Source organism: Bos grunniens, chromosome X (assembly GCF_055505025.1).
Source record: "Bos grunniens cultivar Pamir isolate PY7600 chromosome X, Bosgru_T2T1.0, whole genome shotgun sequence".
NCBI classification, from domain to species: Eukaryota; Metazoa; Chordata; class Mammalia; order Artiodactyla; family Bovidae; genus Bos; species Bos grunniens.
Window position 1 is genome coordinate 87,965,744 of NC_141194.1, and position 23,166 is coordinate 87,988,909.

Here is a 23,166-nt window from a genome sequence, read left to right on the forward strand (position 1 = left end):
GCTGGTGCAAGGGGCATCCAGGCTGGGGGACTGAGGGAATATGGGTAAGAACAATGAAATAGGGCAGGGGTTGGCAAATTCTGGCCCACAGGCCAATCCAGTCCTCTGCCAGTTTTTGTCCAACCCACAAACTGAGAATGGTTTTGTACATTCTTAAATGCGTGGAAACAATTCCAAAGAACCATATTTTGTGACACATAAAAATCACATGAAATTCACATTTCAGCATCCGTAAACAAAGAGATATTGGAACAGAGCCAGGCCCATTTGTTTATGCACTGTTGATGGCCACTCTTGTGCTACAATGGCAGGGCTGAGTGGTTGCGACAGGGACCCTTGTGGCCTGCCTGCCAAGCCTATGCAATTCACTTATCTGGCCCTTTACAAAAAAAGTTTGCTGACCCCTGAAATTGAGAATAGGAGGCACAAAAGAGCCTGGAGGGATGCTGAAAACAAATATTGTCTCCTACTTTACATTTTATTTTTGGGCTGCACCACATGGCCTGTGGGATCTTAGTTCCCCAACCAGGGATCGAACCCAGGGCCTTGGCAGCAACAGCACCATGTTCTAACCACTGGACTGCCAGGGAATTCCCGAAAGTTTTTACATTTTACTTTATTTATTTATTAATTTTTGCCTCCTACTTTAACCATTTTACCAGAGGTGGGACCAGAACACCACAGGACCCAATGGGGAGAAGGAGGAAGGGGAGGGAAGTCTTTTAGAAATATTCACTGATAGGGAATGCCACCCAAAAGATCTAATGGAGTCCCTTCTGTCCCCCCACCCAAGGACAAGTGCCCCTAAAGAGCTCCCACCCCCTCACTGGCCTCACTTACCAGGCCCACAGTGTTGAACAAAACGCCCGTGAACGTTGGAAGTTCATTCAGAATTCGAAGATACTGGAGTTTGGCCTGAATTGCAGAGCCCTGTGGAAACAACCCACCCAGAAGTGTGAGAAACTTGAGGTGCAGAGGAAAAGCAAACCCATGTTTTCAGGAAGGAGGGTCAACAGCTTTGGATAGGCAGTAGTCAGACCAGCCAGCAAGCCCCACTGTGGGACCTTTGGGAAAAAATCACAGGAAGGTTCCAGTTTGGACAGCTCTTGCCAGACTTTAGCATCCCACCCGCCTTCCTAAACCCTCCTGCTACCTCCAGGTCCTCATTCCTGAAGAATTCAGCTTACTCATTTTTTTCCTGGGTTAATCTCAATGCATTTCCCCAACTTCAACACCCCATGACATCTATACCTCTCTCCTGAGATCCCTGACGACCACTAGGTGCTGGCCATCCCCTACTCGATACCTTTATCCTGAGCACTCCTAAGTCCCCACCCTGCTCTTCCTCTGGCAGAAAAATTTCCAACAGTGGTCCAGGCATTCCCTGGGCATTCAGGCCAGAAACCTGCGAGTCACACTGGACTCTTCCCTCAGCCTCTCATGTCACCAAATCATCTTGATTCTACCTCTTAACTCCCTCTCCACCCTACCATCCCTCTTCTCTAGCTCCATGGTCATTGCCTCAAGGTCTGCCATTTGCATCTGTCAGCCATGTTACCTTCAGTACCAACACTCATTTCCCTTCACATCTTCAGTGAGAGGGAGCAGCCTAAAACTTAAATCACATCAGCTGCCCAATTAAACCCTTTGATGGCTGTGTGCTGCTTACAGGATGAAGGATAATCCCTTTCCACAGCACATGAGGCCCTCCATGAACAGGTTCCTGCCAACCTCTCTGGCCTCTTCTCTTGTCTGCACCCTACCCAGGAAGGTTTCTTGAACCCTCTCTACTGGTTTATGTCAGATTTCTCTGCCTGGGGATGTTCCTCCCTGCAACTCGTCTAGACAAACTCCTATCTGTACTTTAAGACCCATCTCTGGCATTAGATGGCATCACCAACTCAATGCACATGAGTTTGAGCCAACTCTAGGAGATAGTGAGGACAGGGAGGCCTGGCATGCTGCAGTCCATGGGGTCTCAGAGTCGGACACGACTGAGACTGAACAACTGGCATCAAATGCACCAGTTCCTGGCTTTTTCCATCTCCTTCAGGATGGGCTGGCTGTTCCTCCTCTAAGCTTCCAGGGAACCTGCATGAGTTGGATTGCACTGTTGTGACTGCCTCTGGTTTTCCCACCAGCCTATGCTTGACTCAGGGCAGAGACTCGGCTTTCTTCATCTTCATGTCTCTCGCCCAAGTGCTGGGCGGGGGTGCGGCGGGGGTGGGGGGGTGGTGGCGCTCACAAATGATGTTTGCTGAGGAGACGGTTAGGAGCCCTGAAACTCTCCACTGGGAAGAAAACAATCTGATTAAATATGCACAGCAAGGTAGGAATGGCTTAACTCTCCGGGGAAATTTGCATCTTAAAAGAGAAGCTAGTTGGGAATGCAGGGAATCTGGAATGGGTGTGATATAAGAGGGCAACTGTGTCTTGTGTCTCCATCTGCATGTGGATTCTGGGGCCTCTCACCACCGCCTCTTAGGAGGCAAGTGGATTGAGCCTTACAAGTCAGAGAAGGGCCTGCAGGGCTGGGGAGGCAGGGAGTGGGAGTCCCTCAGAGGGCACCCCAGAAAGGGAAGGAAAGTACAGCAGTGACCTGAGCCCTCAACGTGACCTGGAGTGACCAGCAGTGATCTGGAGTCCTGTTATCCAGGTCAGACCTTGTCCCATGGGGTTGGGCTTTTATCTCCCTGTACCAGGACTGATGAACTAGAAAGCTAATGGAGGACAGAGTAGTCATTTCCGTGGGAAATGTGTCTATTCAGGGTTCGGGGCTTGTCCACACAACAGGTGCTTCATCAGCAATGACTAAATCGGTGAAACAACCCAAGAATTTTTTCTGCCTGCATCTTGGTCCCTTTGCTTTGAGGATCCTGGGCTCTCCCAGTAACTTGCCACTGAGCTGTCTCTGGGGGAGGCTCAGGCTTGGGGAAAAATCTCCACAGTCATCCTCCATATCTGGTCAAGCTGGATGTGTATCCAGGTCAAAAACAGCGGGGAGAGTCCCCAGAAGACCAGACTTGCTGGGAAACCAAGCAGGAGTCCCCCAATGCCACTAGTGCCCCAGCAGGGGGCCCCGGGGCTGACTCTGGATACCTTGGTGCCACTGGAAGGATGTGTTTGGTGTGCCTTCAGCTGCTGAGAGAGAGATTTCCGGAGGGTCTTCTCTTTGATGCCCTGTAGGAGGGAGGGGGGAAGAAAGGGTTCCAGGCCCCACTCCTTCCTAAAAGCAGAAGAAAAGTAGGAAATTAGAGGGACAAAGTGAGACAGGAAAGGAAGATGGCAAGACAGAAACGGAGTGAAATTGGAGACAGAGGTGGAGGAATGGAGACTAGGGGGCGGGCAGGAGGCAGGCAAGTAGGAGCTGGAGCTCAAGGGCATCTTGGTCTAGGGGGTTTGAGGAAGTCCAGTTCTCACTCCCATCCCAGGCCCATGGTCCTCAAAAGCATAGCACAGCTCAACCACTGTACCTTCTCCCTGTGTGGCTATGTGCCCCCCTCCTGAAGGGCCCTGGCACAACTCACTCCACATTCTTGAGCGAGATCTTCTGACTAGGTCGAGTAGCTGAGACAGTGATATAGATGTGGAGGGCAGCAAGGCCCAAAAGCATCTCCGGCTTGGGGTCCATTCCAAAGCGTTCTCGGATGACATCATTCCGACTCTGTGAGAGAGGGCAGTCCAAACCCATCAGTTAGAGATCTTTCAGCCACTGCACCACGGACTCCCTTACATCCCAGAAGAGAATCCTGGTGTCACTAAGAATCCCAGATCAAAGGGAAGAGGAAGGTTCTGCCCTTGGGGAAGAGATACTATTTGCTTCATTCAGCAGATAGTTGACTGCCCCCTTCTCAGTGCCAGGTACACACGATGGCAAGGCACAAACAGGTAGGATGTCTAGGGCACTACAGAAGTGAGACATGGCAATACTCCCCTTCTTTCCTCCTGTTCCAAGAGACCTTTCTGCCTTTTCTCTGGGGCCTATACTCACCACTGTTCACCCCCAGCCATCTGAGGCTCCTCTACCAGCTTAGATAAGAACAAAATAAGAGAGACACTGGGAGGGATTCTCTATAGGGCTCTGGCCCAGAAGCCCACAGTGAGAGACGGATGGCAGGCATGGGGCAGATATTCTTTTCCTTGGTGTCTGAAGATCAAAAGCAATAGTGAGTCAGTCTTCCCTCAGTTCAGTTCAGTCGCTCAATTGTGTCCAACTCTTTGCGACCCCATGAATCACAGTACGCCAGGCCTCCCTGTCCATCACCAACTCCCGGAGTTCACCCAAACTCATGTCCATCGAGTCGGTGATGCCATCCAGCCATCTCATCCTCTGTCGTCCCCTTCTCCTCCTGCCCCCAATCCCTCCCAACATCAGAATCTTTTCCAATGAGTCAACTCTTCGCATGAGGTGGCCAAAGTACTGGAGTTTCAGCTTTAGCATCATTCCTTCCAAAGAAATCCCAGGACTGATCTCCTTTAGAATGGACTGGTTGGATCTCCTTGCAGTCCAAGGGACTCTCAAGAGTCTTCTCCAACACCACAGTTCAAAAGCATCAATTCTTCAGTGCTCAGCCTTCTTCACAGTCCAACTCTTACATCCATACATGACCACTGGAAAAACCATAGCCTTGACTAGACAGACCTTTGTTGGCAAAGTAATGTCTCTGCTTTTTAATATGCTATCTAGGTTGGTCATAACTTTCCTTCCAAGGAGTAAGCATCTTTTAATTTCATGGCTGCAATCACCATGTACAGTGATTTTGGAGCCCCCAAAAATAAAGTCTGACACTGTTTCCACTGTTTCCCCATCTGTTTCCCATGAAGTGATGGGACCAGATGCCATGATCTTCCCTATGCTATCCTAAAAAGGATCTCCTGGAATTAATGGCCAAAGGTAAGAAAACCCTCAGACCCTGAAGGTCAGAATCCCAGCTATCAAGGATCAGCCTAGGTTAGACCAGTTGCCCATTGTGTTGAGGTGGAACCAGAATAAGCTGAGAGACTAGAGAGCCACAGTGGTATCACTACAGCAGAGGAGAGAGTGTAAAAGGAATGCTTCATCAATGATCATCTATGTAGAAAATCCAACAGAATCAACAAAAAAATCTACTAGAAATAATGAGTTAACAAGGTTGCAGGATATAATCAATATTTCAGTATCAACATAATCAATATACAAAACCAGCCATATTTCTACATGTTTGCGACCATCAGAACCTAAAATTGAAAATCAAAACCATTTCTAATAGCATCAAAAACATGAAATTATTAAGGACAATCTGTCAAAACATGTGAAAGACCTAACACTGAAAAGTACAAAAAACTGTTGAGAAAAATTACGGAAGACCTTAAGAAATATAGAAATATACTGTCTTCATGGGTTGGAAGATTCAAACCAATGTATAGATTCAACACAATCTCGATCAGAAGCACAGCAGGTTTAGGATAGAAACTAACCATCTAATTCTAAAATTCACACACAAATGCAAAGGTCCTAGAATGGCCAAAACAGTTTTGAAAAAGAATAAATTTGGAGGACAAACACTACCTGATTTTAAGACTTGTTAAAAAGCTTCAGTAATCAATAAAAATAATAATAATCAATAAAAAGCCTTAGTAATCAAAAAAGTGTGATGGTGGCATAAAGATCGACAAGCAGCTCAACAGAATAGAATAGAGACTTCAGAAATGACCCACACATATACAGACAACTGATTTTTCACATAAGCACAAAGGCAACTAATGGGAAGAAAGGATGCTCTTTTTAATAAATGGTCTGGGGGGGAAGGCGCCAAGATGGCGGAGGAGTAGGATGGGGAAAACACTTTCTCCCCCACAAATTCATCAAAAGAGCATTTAAACGTCGAGTAAATTCCACAAAACAACTTCTGAATGCCGGCAGAGGACATCAGGCACCCAGAAAAGCAACCCAACTCCTCGAAAGGAGGTAGGAAAAAATATTAAAGACAATAAAAGAGACAAAAGAGGGAGGGACGGAGTTCCGTCCCGAGAAGGGAGTCTTAAAAAGAGAGAAGTTTCCAAACACCAGGAAACTTTCTCACTGCCGAATCCGTGCCGAGCTTTGGAAGCACAGAGGACAACATAACAGGGAGAAAAAATAAATAAACAATTAAAACTCGCAGATTGCGAGCCCTACGGTAACTCCTCCAGCGGAGAAGCAGCGCAGACGCCTGCATCCGCCATTAGCAAGCGGGGGTTGGGCAGGGAGGCGCAGCGCGGGCTGCATCGCTGAGAGTAAGAATCTGGCCTGAATACCTTGAGCACTATCTGAGCGAAATAATTTGGGCTAGCAAACCAGACTGTGGGATATCTACCATGCGAAAAGCCAGCCCTAACCTAAGACACCGCCAGCCCGCGCACGGAACAAAGGACTAAACAGAGGTAGCCGGCTGCAAACCTTCCCCCTCCGGTGACAGGCAGCCAGAGCCGGAAGTGGGCAATCACAGCCCCAGAGAGACATTATCTATAAAACTGGCTTCTTTGCTAACTAAAACTTATTGGGGGTCTGGACGGTTAACATCTGCCTGAGAAGGTGTGCCGGTTTTACACCCAGATAACCAAGTGGCGGGGAGGCGATAAGTTGCAGCATTGGCGCTCGCCAAACACCTCATCACCTGAGCTGCTCGGACCTGGGAAGAGCACAAAACGCAGCCCCAACTGAGTCTGCGCCTCTGAGGACTACCTGAGTGCCTGAACCTGAGCGGCTTGGACCTGGGAGGTGCATGCAACCCAGGGCCAGCCTCGGATTGTTCCCGGCGGAACAACCTAGAGCCTGAGCAGTGTGGGCAGGGAGGCTACACGCGCCGTGAGCGGGGGCAGACCCAGTGTGGCTGAGGCACTGCGAGCGCACGCCAGTGTCATTTGTTTGCAGCATCCCTCCCTCCCTCCCCATAGCGCGACTGAACAAAGAGAAGAAATACAGCTCCACCCACCAGAACACCGACACAAGCTTCCCTACCCAGGAAACCTTGACAAGCCACCTCTACATACCCACACACAGCGAGGAAACGCCACAATAAAGAGAACTCCACAAACTGCCAGAATACAGAAAGGACTCCCAAACTTAGCAATTTAAACAAGATGAAGAGACAGAGGAATACCCAGCAGATAAAGGAACAGGATAAATGCCCACCAAACCAAACAAAAGAGGAAGAGATAGGGAATCTACTTGATAAAGAATTCCAAATAATGATAGTGAAATTGATCCAAAATCTTGAAATTAAAATGGAATCACAGATAAATAGCCTGGAGACAAGGATTGAGAAGATGCAAGAAAAGTTTAACAAGGACCTAGAAGAAATAAAAAAGAGTCAATATATAATGAATAATGCAATAAATGAAATTAAAAACACTCTGGAGCCAACAAATAGTAGAATAACAGAGGCAGAAGATAGGATTAGTGAATTAGAAGATAGAATGGTAGAAATAAATGAATCAGAGAGAATAAAAGAAAAACGAATTAAAAGAAATGAGGACAATCTCAGAGACCTCCAGGACAATATTAAACGCTACAACATTCAAATCATAGGGGTTCCAGAAGAAGAAGACAAAAAGAAAGACCATGAGAAAATACTTGAGGAGATAATAGTTGAAAACTTCCCTAAAATGGGGAAGGAAATAATCACCCAAGTCCAAGAAACCCAGAGAGTCCCAAACAGGATAAACCCAAGGAGAAACACCCCAAGACACATATTAATCAAATTAACAAAGATCAAACACAAAGAACAAATATTAAAAGCAGCAAGGGAAAAACAACAAATAACACACAAGGGAATTCCCATAAGGATAACAGCTGATCTTTCAATAGAAACTCTTCAAGCCAGGAGGGAATGGCAAGACATACTTAAAATGATGAAAGAAAATAACCTACAGCCCAGATTACTGTATGCAGCAAGGATCTCATTCAAGTATGAAGGAGAAATCAAAAGCTTTTCAGACAAGCAAAAGCTGAGAGAATTTTGCACCACCAAACCAGCTCTCCAACAAATACTAAAGGATATTCTCTAGACAGGAAACACAAAAATGGTGTATAAACTCGAATCCAGAACAATAAAGTAAATGGCAACGGGATCATACTTATTAGTAATTACCTTAAACGTAAATGGGTTGAATGCCCCAACCAAAAGACAAAGACTGGCTGAATGGATACAAAAACAAGACCCCTACATATGTTGTCTACAAGAGACCCACCTCAAAACAGGGGACACATACAGACTGAAAGTGAAGGGCTGGAAAAAGATTTTCCATGCAAATTGGGACCAAAAGAAAGCAGGAGTCACAATACTCGTATCAGATAAATTAGACTTTAAAACAAAGGCTGTGAAAAGAGACAAAGAAGGTCACTACATAATGATCAAAGGATCAATCCAAGTAGAAGATATAACAATTATAAATATATATCCACCCAACATGGGAGCACCGCAGTATGTAAGACAAATCCTAACAAGTATGAAAGGAGAAATTAACAATAACACAATAATAGTGGGAGACTTTAATACCCCACTCACACTTATGGATAGATCAACTAAACAGAAAATTAACAAGGAAAAAAAAAAAAACAACATGTATCTATAAAGCTCACTAAAGCAAAGCACAGTAAAATGAGGTACGGCAATAAAAAAAAAAAAAAAAAAATCACCACTGAAATCCCATATTGAGCAGGTGATATGCAGGGCAATTTCACATACTTTGTCTTATTTAATCCTAATGGTAGCCCTGTGATAGACATAAAAAAAAAAAAAAAAATGAAAATAAGAGAGTAGAAACTCTATGGGTACCATTTCCCGAACTTGTACTTTCAGCTTGAGGACCCAGTGTGGGAGGAATAGGGCATGGAATTGTTGCAAAGAACCCTTAAATCCTTAGACATGTTGTGCATTTTCTGAGAATGGAAATAAGCATGGTTTTCCACTTCTAGACATACTATTGGATTTATTGTTGATGCAACCAATAAAGTGTGAGCTCATCTAAAAAAAAAAATAAAAAAATAAAAAAATAAAAAGAAAACCCTTATAAAAAAAAAAAAAAAAAGAGACAGATGGGAGACAAGGAAGAGATGGGCTGTAAGAAGGACAGGAGACTCAGCAGATGTGTAGGTGGCAGGGTCTACAGGTCTGCTCTGGAGCAGATCAACTTCAAATTAAAGTGTGAATTATCCCTGTGCATAAGAAAAAAAAAAAAAAAAAAAATAAATGGTCTGGAACAACTGGATATCCATATGGAAAAAAGAAAGAAATCTGATCAATACTTTGTACCACATACTAAAGTTACCTCAAAATGGATCACAGATCTAAATGCAGAGCCTAAAATGATAATGCTTTTAGAAAAAAACAATAGCAAAATCTTTGTGAACTTGGGCTCGGCAAAGATTTCTTAAATATGACACCATAAGCACAATCCATAAAACAAATTGACAAATTGGACTTCATCAGAATTCAAACTTCTGCTCTGTGAAAGACACTGTTTAGAGATTGGGATGAAATAATTGCAAATAACACATCCAATAAACAACTTGTATCTAGAATACACAAATAACTCTCAAAACTTCCTAATAAGTAAACAAACAACCCCAACTTAAAAAGTGGGCAAAAGATTTGAACAGATACTTCACCAAAAATGATGCATGATGACAAAGAGGCACATGAAAAGGTGTTCAACATCATTAGTCATTAGGGAAATGCAAATGAAAACCAGAATGAGATACTTCTATACCCTATTAGAATGATGGAAATTTAAAAATACTGCCAAGTGCTGATGAGGGTGTAGAGAAACTGGGACTCTAGCACATGGCTGGTGTGAATGTAAAATGGCACAGCCACCTTGGAAAACAGTATTGGAATTTCTTCAAGAAATTAAGGAAAGATAGATCTACCATATGATCAGGTCATTCCATTCTTAGGTATTTACCCAAGAGAAAAGAAAGCATATATCATACAAAGACTTGTATATGAATGTTCATAGAACCTTTATTTGTAGTAGCCAAAACCAGACAACCCAAATATCCATCAGCAGGTGGACTGGTAAACAAATTTTTGTATATCCATACCATAGAACAGTACTCAACAATAAAAAGGAATGAATTACTGATACACATAACAACATGAGTGGGCCTCAAAATCATGCTGAGTGAAAGAAGCAAGATCAAAATAAGTGTTTATACTGTATGATTTCGTTCCTATAAAATCTAGAAAATGCAAACTAATCTACAGTGACAGAAAGCATGTCAGTGGCTGCCTGGGGATAGGGGTACGAATTACAAAGGAGACTGAGGAGACTTTTGGGGGTGTTGGATGTGTTTAATATCTTGATTGCGGTGATGGCTTCAAGGATATAAACATATGTCAAAACTTACCAAATTGTCATTTTAAATATGTGCAGTTTGCTATGTGTCAATTAGACCTCACTAAAACTATCTTCAGTATAAAAGGAATATAGCTGAACACATCATCATAAAGGGGAAAGGCAAGGTGGACAAGGTCTTGTCACCAAATTCCAAAATATCTGAACCAAACATCCATCTCTGCGCCCAGCAAACATTCACTCATCCTTCAAGGCTAAGAACACGCATCTATCCCTTCCACTGTGAAGCCTTCACTATGCCTCACCCAGGAAGAGTTGGCAAATTGCTTCCTGAGCACCCCTACTGACATTGTAGCCTGCCATCCTCATAGTGCCTGTCACACTGTCTTGTATTTATTTGTGCACATATCTGTCTGAGCTCTAGCAATCTGCGACAGTTCTTTGATCATTGTGATTGCCAGCACCTAGCACAGGGCCTGGCCCAGAGTAAGTGCTTGGCAAATGTTTCTGGATGAACTGATTTGGGAACTGTCTCCTTACTGGAGCTTAGAACTGAGGAGTGGAACCTCCTGGTACCCAAATGCACTTGTTAAACCAGGGTATCCTGCGAAGATGCCAGAGTTACCAGGGTTGCTTCCTCCTGAATGTTGATGGGATCTGTCTAGACAAACAGACAAACAGACTGGCGCCCCAGACAGCCCAAGTTGCCAGGCCAACTAACTTGACCATGCCCTACCATGGTAGCCAAAAAGGAAAGAGCTACCTGAAGGTTGGAAAAATTTACATAGCAACTTCATTGTGACAGCAGAGCAGCCTGCCTGCTTGTTTGTCCATTGGTCTGTTTGTCTGTGTACCCCAAAACCAGACTCTACCTGGATGTACAGGTACTCGAAAGCAGCAGGATCCCGACGCAGCAGCTCCACGGGGTCTTTGGGAAAGAAGCTTATCCGGAAGAGGCATTTCATTCCATGATAGTGTGTCCGCTGCACTACCTGAATCCCGGAAGTGAGAGGTGGGAGGAAAAGAGATCAGGAATCAATGGCTGGGGTGGCAGGAGTCTGCTCAGGGCCCCCCGAACAGAGCTAGGTGCTATTTCCTACTCTGTCTTCTGCCTGGCTGATTCCAATTACCCTCGGGGAAAGTGATGAGGAGCCGAGTCTTTTTTGCTCTTCTGACCCAAAGTGATTAGAATTTTTCAAACCACTGATCCATGACTTGGTCTTTATCAACAACCCAAGGCCCAGGACACAAGGTAGGAAGAAAGAGCTCCCGGCAACTTCTCTGACTCTTCTTGCTGTGGGGCCTTTGCCTTGCAGAGGCGCTCAGCCTCTGGCAGAGGAAGTTGCTGATGAGCAACGAAATCAAAGAGTTAAAATCCTATTTGGAGGTGTAGCTGAAACAAGCCAGCAATATGCCAGTAACTGCTGAAGCTGGGATGGGTAATGAGGGTTCATTATCCAATTCCTTCTACTTTGGTGTATGTTTGAGATTTTTTAAATTATAAATTTATTTATTTTATTTGGAGGCTAATTACTTTACAATATTGTATTGGTTTTGCCATACATCAACATGAATCCGTAATAAAAATGCTTAAAAATCCCATTTGGAACAAGAGATCAGTTGGATCCATAAGCTCCCCTGATGGGCAGGGAGGTGATTAGGCCTCCATCCAGGCAGGCCATCCACCTTTTTTCCTTCATAGATGGGAACCTAAGTCTCTGGACTACATTTGGCTGAGAACTACCCTTGAAGAATTCCTCTCTCTTAAATCCTTTCATTTTGGTGTGTCTCATTTCAGCTTTTGCTTTGCTTCCTTTAGACATTTCTTTCTGGCCGTCCCTCTCCAACTCCTTCTCTCCCTCTCTGAGAATATTCTTTTTTTTAAAGCAAATGAGAGATTCTTTCTTTCTTTGGCCATGCCATGTGGCATGTGGGATCTTAGTTCCCTGACCAAGGACCAAACCTGTGTCCCCCTGCATTGGGAGAACAGACTCTTAACCACTGGACCGCCAGGGAAGTCTGCATTGCCTGGGAATACTGATTGGCCCTGGTTGCCTGTCTTCCTCTTCGTGGTGAATCACCATTAGTGAAACGTTATCCAGCAATCCTGGATTTCACTGGCTTTTTTCCATAGGCGGGGAAGATAAGACACTTCCCCCTACTCCACTGTGGAACCTGACATGGCTGTCACATGGGTGACACGGGTGACACACTGTCCATTCTTGGCTTCACTCAGCCCCTCCTCAGTCCACGTGTCAGCCTCGGGGGTTTCACTAGACTCCACTCGCCGACTCCTCCATATTACAGCGCTAATCTGAAGGTTGAGTGTCCTCTCAGAGGCAGAAACGTCTAGCAGGCAGGGACTCCATGAGATGGTGGAGTTGACACTGCTCTTCAACTCAGCCTTCCACACAATGAATTGCCACTCCATGCCTTCCCTAACTAGTGACCACCAAGACTAACAACCGTCATGCCTTTTTTAGGTTACAAGAGACATTTTAAAGAATTTATTTATTTATTTTGGCTGAGCTGAGTGGCTTGTGGGATCTTAGTTCCCCAAGCAGGGATTGAACGTGGGCCCTCAGCATGGAAAACATAGGGAGTCCTAACCACTGGACCACCAGGGAATTCCCAAGAGACATTTTCTTTAAAACTTTTTTGGGATATGGACCATTTTTAAAGTCTCTATTGAATTTGTTACAATGTTGCTTCTATTATGTTCTGTTTTTAATTTTTTTTTTTTGGTCATGAGGCATGTGGGATCTTAGCTCCCTGACCAGGGATCAAACCCACACCCCCTATATTGGAAGGTAAAGTCTTAACCACCAGACTTCCAGGAAAGTCCCTCAAGGGACATTTTTAAAGGCCTCTGTGGGTGGTTGGGACAGATCTTGATTGAGAACTGGGACTTCTAGGAGCTGGCTGAGCAAGTCATGATGAATTTTCCAGTAAGAGATTGCCTGGTGGCCTCTTGTCTACTAGAGGCCACTTGCAAAGGTATGAAGCTGTGACAGAGGAATTACTTACATAAGCCAGGGGCTGCTTGTCCTGGAGAAGCAGGAACTTTTGGTTCTGTTCTGGTCCGGCATACTCAAGGACAAGAGCAAAGTGCTCAATGTACCTCAGGGAAAGCCGGTCCTGTAATGTCACCATCACATCCTATAAAGACAAAGGAGCCTTGAGAGAGAGAGATCCCTTCCAGCTCTAAGATACTTTCTGTACCCAACATGGCAGAAGGGGACTGAACATCAAGAGAGTCCTGGGGAGAAGGCTGAGGGTGGGAAAGTGGGTCAGACAGAGCCACTGGCCTTCAGGGTGGCCCAGGCACAGGGCTCCAGGACGAGGAGAGTGACCTAGGAGTGTTGTTCAGAGGCCTAGGCCCTGGAGAACACAGAAGGGGTGAAGGGAGGTCTTCCTAAACTTGGTTGGTCCATGTAGATGGCAAAAGAAGGTCATGGCCCTTCCTCCCCCTCCCCCCTCTCCATTCAACCAATGATCTCCTGAGCCTGTCCTTAGTGCCATGTGTGGTGTGGGTTCTTCCCTCAGCTTCTCACGTAAATGAGGATGTTCCCTCTGGTTTGTCCAGCAACTCTTTACTTAGGAATCAACAAAAGCCAAGGCCACAATTACATGATTTCAAAGGTACATGATTTCTGGATTCATAATCTAAATTGAATGACTTGCAGTTACTGGCAAAATATTCATCTTTGTCACTGGCTTTTAGAGATGATCAATTTACCAACTTGAAAAATGTGTCCATGCAGAGGAACAACATCACATGTTCTATGTACAGTCAGGAATCTGATGACTTCCAAGCTCCGTCTGCTCTGCTGCCTGCCTTTTAATATTAGGGTGTCTGGAACAGATCTGTGGGGGCTGCCCACATGTCAGTTCTGAGACTTCCCATCTACCTGCTGTGACTTTGGCATACACCGACCTCTAACACGTGTGTTTTAGAGTCAGCGTGGCTCAAGCCTCCAAGGGCCAGAGAGAAGCAGACTTGGGAATGCAAAGCTCCCTTCTAGCCAGGGTTGCCAAACAAGCCCCTCAGTGAACACTGAAAGCCGATTTGCTATTCAAATGCCAGGCTGGAAACTGGCGGGTACTTGAGAGTATCTCTTTGTATTATGCAAGTAGTCACAGAGGCCCCAGTGTTGCTGGAGTGCTGGCACAGACAAATGAGGTTGTCTTTGCCTTTCAACTGCAGTGGGACTGTGGGTGGCCAAGCTGGTGATTGCCAAATTGTATTACAAGTGTAATGGCCCCCGTGCCAGGCTGTCAATTCACCCAGGTACCTCTCCAGGACAAGTGGCTGGGCAACCTGTCCAAGTTCCAATGAAGCAGCCAGTGCACCCTGAAGTCAGGGTATGGTCACCAACCAGGGGCTGCCATTGTTTTGGAAAGCTGGGGCTACCTGGAAGCACCAATGGTGGTGACATTGTGAGGGGAGAGAATGCTTAGAGAAGCTACTCAGGCAAAAGAGAGTGGTAAATGCTCCAGTGTGGGAACAGATCAACATGGCCATACCAGTCCATGATGTAACACACAGGAAGATTCTGACACACCCATACCCACTTCTTGGACTTGGACTTGGGAGGGCACTTGGACATCAATGGGTGGCTTAGTTTTAATGTCTGTCCCATAGACGGAAGCCTTCAACAGTCAAGAGACCACCTCAGGACAGCTTTGGGAGTGTGTTTTAGTCCTAGGTTCCCTGGGGAATCCACCCAGGCCTAAGCCTTCCAAAGAAACTCTTGGTTCAACCAACACAGGTTAAATAAAGCCTAGAGTTTTGCAACTTGGCTGCTACTAGCGCTTTGGACAGGACAATTCTTCATCATTTGGGGACTATTCCATTTCTTGTGGGACACTTGGCATCTCTGACCCTGAGACACTAAATGCCAGTAGCACGCCAAACCATGGGGATGACCCCACATACACTCAGACATTCCCAAAAACTACCTGGGAGGGGGCAACGCTGACCCAGGCTGAGAATCGCTGGCAAAGTCAATTCTGAACACCTGGTAACTCCTCTTAGGGAAAGTTTCCTGGCCCACAGCTTGCTTTAGTGCAGGGTTGTATTGGTCTCAGCAGGGGTACCCCAGGAGAGCCCTGGGCCAAGTGGGTTTTCTGGGCAGGTGCTGTAGCTGCCTGGCAGTCTTGTTGTTCAGTCACTAAGTCGTATCCGACTCTTGTGACTCCGTGGACTGCAGCCTGCCAGGCTCTGGGAAGCATTAACTGCATGGAAACATTCACTCTGAGGATGGCATTCTCTTTCTGGAGAGAATCCAGAAGGAGCAGGAACAGATATTTCTGTCCCAGAGCAGAGTAGATCCAGGTGGTTAATGGTACATACTTCTCATCCTCAGAACTAAGGGAATCGCTACAACTTCGCTGCTGCTGCTGCTGCTGCTGCTAAGTCGCTTCAGTCATGTCCAACTCTGTGCGACCCCATAGACTGCAGCCCACCAGGCTCCCCCGTCCCTGGGATTCTCCAGGCAAGAACACTGGAGTGGGTTGCCATTTCCTTCTCCAATGCATAAAAGTGAAAAGGGAAAGTGAAGTCACTCGGTCGTGTCTGACTCTTAGCGACCCCATGGACTGCAGCCTACCAGGCTCCTCCGCCCATGGGATTTTCCAGGCAAGAGTACTGGAGTGGGGTGCCATTGCCTTCTCTCCAAATGCCTGGCTGAGTTGTTAAGAATCAGAGCTCTTTAGTTGCTCTTCTTGTGAAAGGAATAGCCAAAGGGACTGTTGGTGGACTTTTTTCAATCTTGGTTCAGTGCTTAAGAGCTGGCTGTTATTTAAAAAGCAAGGCATGGCTAAGCTAATCTCCTGAGAGATCATTTGTTGATTTCTGTGTGTAAACTTGAATAGGTGTTATTGTAGCAATACAAATCACTTTTGCTTTATAAATGGTTTAATGATCATCACACTCCTTAGCTCCTACAAGTCATGAAGGATGCAAGGTAACATGACACAAAGCAGTTTGTTAACAGATGTGTGCACACATGCATGCCTACCCACATGCATGCACATGTACATGAATGCACGCACACACACATTTACAATCACTAGCACACAGTTGGGCAGGCAACTTTCCCCCCACCACAGTCATCCAACAACTGTACGTTTTTACAACCAGGTACTTCCAGGAGCAGGAGGTCAAAGACCAAGAGCACCTTGCTCTGGCAGTGAGCAGCCCTGTGCAGACTCAGAGGAACTCTGAGACCAGCGGCTGTGTGTGCTCCAGAGAGTACAGTACCGACCCGCGAGAGGAGATTTTGTAGGTACCTTAACAGTAGTCCGGCCATCAAACGTGAATGACTTGATCTGCCCATTTTCTAAGAAAACCTTCAGGACATTGGGGATGAGGAGGAGAGCTTCTTTCTTCATCATTTTCTGTGAAAGGACAAGAAGGGGGCTCATTTAGAAGGAGGAGGGAAGCAGAAAGGAAGAGAGAGGAGTGAGTGAAGGAGAGGGAGCCAAAGGTATGGAAGGACAGAGACAGAAGAAAGAACTGATCAAAGATAACATTACACAGAGACCAAAAGCAAATTCTCCAAGAAGACAATGGGCCATATCCAAAGCTCACCCTTCATTTGATGTCACAGCACACCCACGGTCTACTGTGGCTCAAAGCTCCACAGCTCAGAGGGGGCTTGGCCAATAGAGACCACCACACACTGAAGGGCTGATGGGAGGTCTTAGGAGCCCACCTCACTCACCAGCTCCTATCTCCTGCCTCCTTCCTTTCCACCGGGCCCCTCACACATTGAGATCACTTCCATGCCTTTGCCCTGCCAGTCTCCCTCCGTCCAAGCATCTTAGGTCTTCTCTGACCTAGTCCATGCCTACTTCTCCAGTCATGTCTTATCATTCCTGGTACCCACACTGTTCTTTCATACCTGTATACCTCTAGCAACTCATCATTTGAGGACTGCCTCACTCCCCAAAGGACATTTAGCATCTCTGACTCTGAGACACTAAATGCAATAACAAGCCAAATCATTGGGATGACCCCAAACACCCTCCAGATATTCCCAAAAGCTCTCTGAGAGTGGGCAGTACTGACCCTGATTGAGAACCACTTGCAAAGCCCAGTTCTGAACACCTGACAACTCCTTAAAGCTTTCCTGGCTTAGGCATTTCTGTATTTATAGAGTGGTTCATGTTAGGCTCTTGATAAACCTTTATTAAATAAAGACTGTTTCCTCTGCCTCCCTCTTTTGATACCTGGAAAACTTCTACTCATCCTTCAAAACCCAGCTTAAATATGAATTCTGTAAAGCCTGTCTAATATCATTAGGTACTTGAACCTGGTGTTCCCACATTGTTCTTTTAGCAACTTATACACACCTATCAGTTGTTGTCGTTCAGTCGCTAAGTCATGTCCAACTCTTTGCCACCCCATGGACTACAGCATGCCAGACCTCCTTGTCCTTCACACACCTCTCTAAGTGCTCTTAAATATTTAAGTATTTCCTTATGCATTCATTTTTTTAAATTTTTTTTAATCTTTTGGCCACACTGTGTGGCATGTGGGATCTTAGTTCCCTGACTAGGGATTGAAACCACATCCCCTGCATTGGCAGCATGGAGTCTTAACCACTAGACTGCCAGGGAAGTCCCAGTGCTCTTTTTGAAGAATGTGTGTCTTTTGTAACCAAACAGTTAACTCAGCACTGGGACTATGTCCTATTCAATCTTTGTGGCCCTGACATTGAGCAGAGTTCCCAGCACACAGATGGTGCTCAATAAATGGCTGCTGAACATATGAGCAGGAGGTGCTTAATATGTGCTTGCTTGATTAGACTCATTACGGAAATCCAACCATTTCCTTGGGCCAACATCATCAGTTCTAGAGGACCTGAAAAGCTGCCTCAGACGTGCAGTGTCCTGAATTCTCTGAGCCTCTGCTACACACTCAGCACTATACTAAGCCTCATGAGGGTACAGCAAAAGCAGAGGACCAGGGTCTAGCCTTATACTGTTTTTAAAAACATTATTTATTTATGGCTGTGCTGGGTTTTTGCTGCTGCAAGCAGCCTTTCTCTAGTTGCTGGTGAGCAGGGGCGCTTCTCTCGTTGCAGAGCATGGGCTCAGTAGTGGTGGTGCATGGGCTTAGTTGCTCCGTGGGATGTAGGATCTTCCCTGACTGGGATTGAACCTGTGACCCCTGCACTGGCAAGTGGATTCTTAACCACTAGACCACTAGGGAACTCCAAGCCTTACACTCTTACAGTGACGTGGCACACACATGATCCACTAGAGAACAATAAAACCAAAACAAACCAAAAGGTATAAGTTAAGGTCTCCTAGATGGCGTGAATTGGATTTTGATTGTAAAGGAGATGGCAGGCGTGGACTATCAGAGAGGCCAGACAAGAACAGTCCAGATCTAGGGACTGTCATGGACAAGTACAAAAACATAAAGCAAGTCCTCTTGGGTCGGGATGTGGTAAGAGGAGGGGGTGGTGCTGTTGTGACATCAGGTCATTTCCTGATGGAGTCAAGCCACAGCGGGGAGTGATGGGATCTAAAGTTAGAAAAGTGACTCCCTGGTTCTCTCCCTGATCCCAAGATGCTTCACTCCCACCAAGCCCAGAGGCCCCAGATTCCCAGGCTGATGACGCTCTGTGGTGGCAGGTTTTATTTAGCACACTGGGTTGGACTCAGATAATTACTTAATTGATTTTGCTTAAAAATAGAGTTGGCAAGGAATGCCCACAGGATTTATTTTTGCTCTTGTTGCTTAATAAAGTCTGGAACAACAAGAGAAAGGGATTCTGGAGTCACCTGGGCCTGGACACCCCGCCCCACCCCCAACCCTGGACCTAAACAATGGGGAGGCTGCTATGGTCCACGCTGGTGGCAGCGGTGGTCGGGGGGGAGTGTTGTGACATCAGGTCATTTCCTGAGCACAGCTAGGGTAGGAAGGTTGATGTCTCGGTCTCTCCCAAACAAGAGCCTGCCACCACCTCTGGTTTACCTGACCAGGAGCAACAGAGTAACCTGGGGTGGGTTCTAGCCACTCTGCGGCATTTATGTCTAGATTGGTCTGGAGTGGGGGCTTGCTTCTGCCTGTGGCTAGATGTGACATATGGAGAGGCGAGTCATGGTAGAGGGGAGAACACGAGGGAGAGGAAGAAAGGGGAGAAAAAAGGGGGGAAAGAATGGAAGGGGGAGGAGGGATAGGATTCTTCACTGGGTGACCAGGCCTTGGTGGGTTTTTCTGTGATGTTGATAGCTCAGTTGGTAAAGAATCCACCTGCAATGTGGGAGACCTGGGTTCAATCCCTGGGTTGGGAAGATCCCCTGGAGAAGGGAAAGGCTACCCACTCTAGTATTCTGGCCTGGAGAATTCCATGAACTATATAGTCCATAGGGTTGCAAAGAGTTAGACATGACTGAGCAACTTTCACTTCACTGAGATGGGAGAAGCTGCACCTGTCTATTGTGTGTGCTAAGTCTCTTCAGTCCTGTCTGATTCTTTGCGACCCTATGGACTGTAGCCCGCCAGGATCCTCTGTCCATGGGATTCTCCAGGCAAGAAAACTGGAGTGTGTAGCCATGCCCTATCCTTCAGGAGATCTTCCCAACCCAGGGATCAAACCATCTGTCTTATGTCTCCGGCACTGGCAGGTGGGCTCTTTACCACTAGCACCACCTAGACCCTCCAAATTCAGGTCTCATTTCCTTTGGGTGTTCAGGGCTCAGGACACAAATGTACCCTTAGTGACTTGTACCTCAGCTGACACACAAGGACTCCACACAGCTCCCTTTCCTCTCTGTGGCCCCTGCTTTTCCTCAACCTCTTCTGCTGAGACTGACATGAAGCCCAGCCACCAATTATTCAGTTGGCTTAGCCAGTGGGGCCCAGTTGTCCCTTGGGCCTCACAGTCTTCCTCAAACGGGGAGGGAGGAGGGCCTTGGCAGAGTTTGGGGATAAGGGTCAGGGAAATTGAGTCGTAAGACATCTCTGACCTCTATCCATACCATCCTCTGGGTGGTTCTGCCTCAAAGAACTAGAGGGGTGCTGGTGCCCCACTGATTCTCCACTCAGGCTGGGCCTCCTACCTTGTCTCAGCTGCAGCTGTGCTTCACTACAGAAATGCCATGGGCCTCCCGAGAGCCCAGTCCATGACAGCCTGTGAAAGCACACAGCACCTGTTAGCGCTGCTGGCCTCCTCCCACCCACCCCCATGGGATATCACCAACTTCTGCCGACTCCTAGAGGACTTGAAGTTATCATCCATGGCCACCTAATACACATCTTTGTGTGTTCTACCCGCCTCTTCTCATTTGCTTATCTGAAGCAGACAGCTCAGTTCATGTTAACCCCACAAGGCAGTAAGAAAGACAGTGGGCTGGCCATGACCCCTCCAGACTGGCTGCTGCATGACATGGGTGGTCAAACACCACCTGCTCCTCAAAACCCTACCACCCAGGGGTGGATTCTATACTGTCTCAATCTGAGTTGCCTGTCCTCCCAACATCACTGAGAGGAATCCAGAGGCAGGGAACAGGTATCTGTTTTGCATCCCTTGTAGTGCTGGGAACACAGCAGGCATCTAGTATTAATAAAAGTTCTGTGACTTAATGAGAGTCTATATCATTTCCCCTAGACTGCTTCGCCCTTCACTGCCCAGTCTTCTCCAAATGAGACCTGGAGTTGCAGGATCACTTCAACATGCCGAGGGCTCAATTTCGCCGCATTTACAGAAAACCACTACTTCCTTCCTGTTTCTATCAAGTAGCCAAATGTTTATGGAGCACTTGTTCCGAGTACTGTGCTAGAGGTGAAAATTTCTTGAAGTACCATGAAGATTCTGAGTGAATTGATACATATTCCTTCTCCCCATGATGCCCAGGGCTTCTCTGGATGCCACACACCCCTCACTCGCTCCCCACCCAGAGCCCCAAGGTCCCTCCTCTGACCCCTTCATAATGCTGTCCACTTTGAGGAGCAGCAGATGAGCAACTGGCCCAGAGGGATACTTCGACAGCCTGGCTGACTCTGGCCAAGGGCTGAGGGGAGGAGGCGAAAGCTCACTTACTGCATCTGTTTCTCCAACTGCCACCTGCTCGGAAAATCGGACCTTCACAGGATTGGATCTCAGCTTGGCCTTCTTTGCCGCACTAATGAAGGCAGATTTGGGGGACTGGAAAAAACAGAGAGGGCTCATGAGTTCACCATACTTGGAGAAAACCTGACATCTGCTGCATGGAGTTAAGACGTCTCAGTTCGGGTACCCCCTTTTGCCTTGTGGATCAATAAGCCAATAAATAAGTATTGATTCCCTACTAGGTGCAAGACAATGTGCTAAGTGCTTCCTTAGATGATTGGTATGTTCTGAGCAAGCTGGGCATGAATCGAATTTGAGTAAATTGAATCCCATTATTAATGCTCTAGGCCTACGGGAGTTTGCAAAAATTCTTTGTAATAACGTACACTGAAATTTTATATATTTGGTTTCCTTAATGTGAGATATACCTAAATGGTGATTTTTATTACATTTGAATATGAACATTGCAAAGGATTTACGGAAATAATCTTATTCATTTCAAAGATATGTCCTGCCCCTAGGAAGGAGGTTCATAGAAAATATTATTTTAGATGCAGAAGAAAGGAGGCTTAGCATGCCAAAATGATTTATCCACAGTTTCTACACTATTTGACAGAACAGACATTAGCGATTTTACCCAGGTGTCCTGGCTTCCTAGTTCTAGGCTTTCTACTACTTTGTTCATCCAACTCTGTAAGAGACACTCAAACAATCAGCTAGGGTCTCTCGTTTTTGAAAACTCCCACAAATTCAGCAGGATGCATGGTTAGCAAATGCTGGAAACTGAGTCTTTCCTGGGTGTACTGTGGATTTGAGAAAATGCAGGAGTCCTAGGGAGGGGCACCCTCATGTCTCTGGGGCATTTATTCATTCGTGTAACAAATTTTGGGAGGGCCCACTCTGTGCCAAGCACTGTTCTACATGACGAGGATCTAGCAGTGAATAAGATGGACAAAACTCTCTGGCTTCAAGGAGTGCCTATCCTAGCAGGGACAGACAGACAGATAAGAAATACTGAAACACCTCTTAGGAGGCAAATAAGGGCTATGAGAACAAATTGAGCAGACTGAAGGACTACAGCAGAGATTGAAGTCGTGAGGGAGAGAGTGGTGGGGTTGTTATTTTAGACAAGACAGGCAGGGAAGACCTCTTTCAGGAGGTGACATTTAAGCAGAGGTCTGAAGGAAATGAGGGAGAGACAACCATGAGGATATCTGGAGAAAGAGCCTTCCAAACAGAAAGAAGAAGAAAGTGTCTGAGGTGGGAGGAGGAGTGGGGTGCATGGGGAACAGTCAGGAAGCCAAGTGTAGCCACAGCTGAGTGAGTGGGGAGCTGAAGAGGTTGTGCTCAGAGAGGGAGCCGGGGGCTGCGTCAGGTAGGGCCTTGTGCGTCCATGCATGCGTGCTAAGTCATTCTGGTCATGTTCGACTCTGTGCGACCTTATGGACTGTAGCCTGCCAGGCTCTTCTGTCCATGGGCTTCTCAGGCAAGAATATTGGAATGGGTTATCATGCCCTCTTCCAGGGGATCTTCCCAACCCAGGGATCGAACCTGCGTCTCTTATATCTCCTGCATTGGCAGGCAGATTCTTTACCTCTAGTGCCACCTGGGAAGCCCAGGGCCTTGTAAGCCATGGCAAAAACTTTGGATCTTGCTCCACCGGAAGGCTTTGAACAGTTTTGCTCAGTCATGTCTGACTCTTTGTGACCCCATGGACTGTAGCCTGCCAGGCTCTCTGTCCATGGAATTCTCCAGGCAAGAGTATTCGAGTGGGTTG

The 23,166-nt window shown here is 46.4% G+C and overlaps 1 protein-coding gene across 3 annotated transcripts in view; it reads right to left on the minus strand.

The window, feature by feature from the left end:
* The window catches only part of FRMPD3 (FERM and PDZ domain containing 3), a 73,028-nt gene that overhangs the window by 32,693 nt on the left and 17,169 nt on the right, over nucleotides 1-23,166 (minus strand). For all 3 annotated transcript variants that reach the window (XM_086386693.1, XM_086386692.1, XM_086386691.1), the window contains 7 exons: nucleotides 21,381-21,485; nucleotides 16,615-16,722; nucleotides 13,348-13,479; nucleotides 11,193-11,312; nucleotides 3,528-3,664; nucleotides 3,100-3,226; nucleotides 841-930 (listed from right to left, as the gene is read on the minus strand). In XM_086386693.1, the coding sequence (XP_086242819.1) occupies nucleotides 841-930; nucleotides 3,100-3,226; nucleotides 3,528-3,664; nucleotides 11,193-11,312; nucleotides 13,348-13,479; nucleotides 16,615-16,722; nucleotides 21,381-21,485 (819 nt within the window). The remainder of the gene's footprint in view (nucleotides 1-840; nucleotides 931-3,099; nucleotides 3,227-3,527; nucleotides 3,665-11,192; nucleotides 11,313-13,347; nucleotides 13,480-16,614; nucleotides 16,723-21,380; nucleotides 21,486-23,166) is intronic.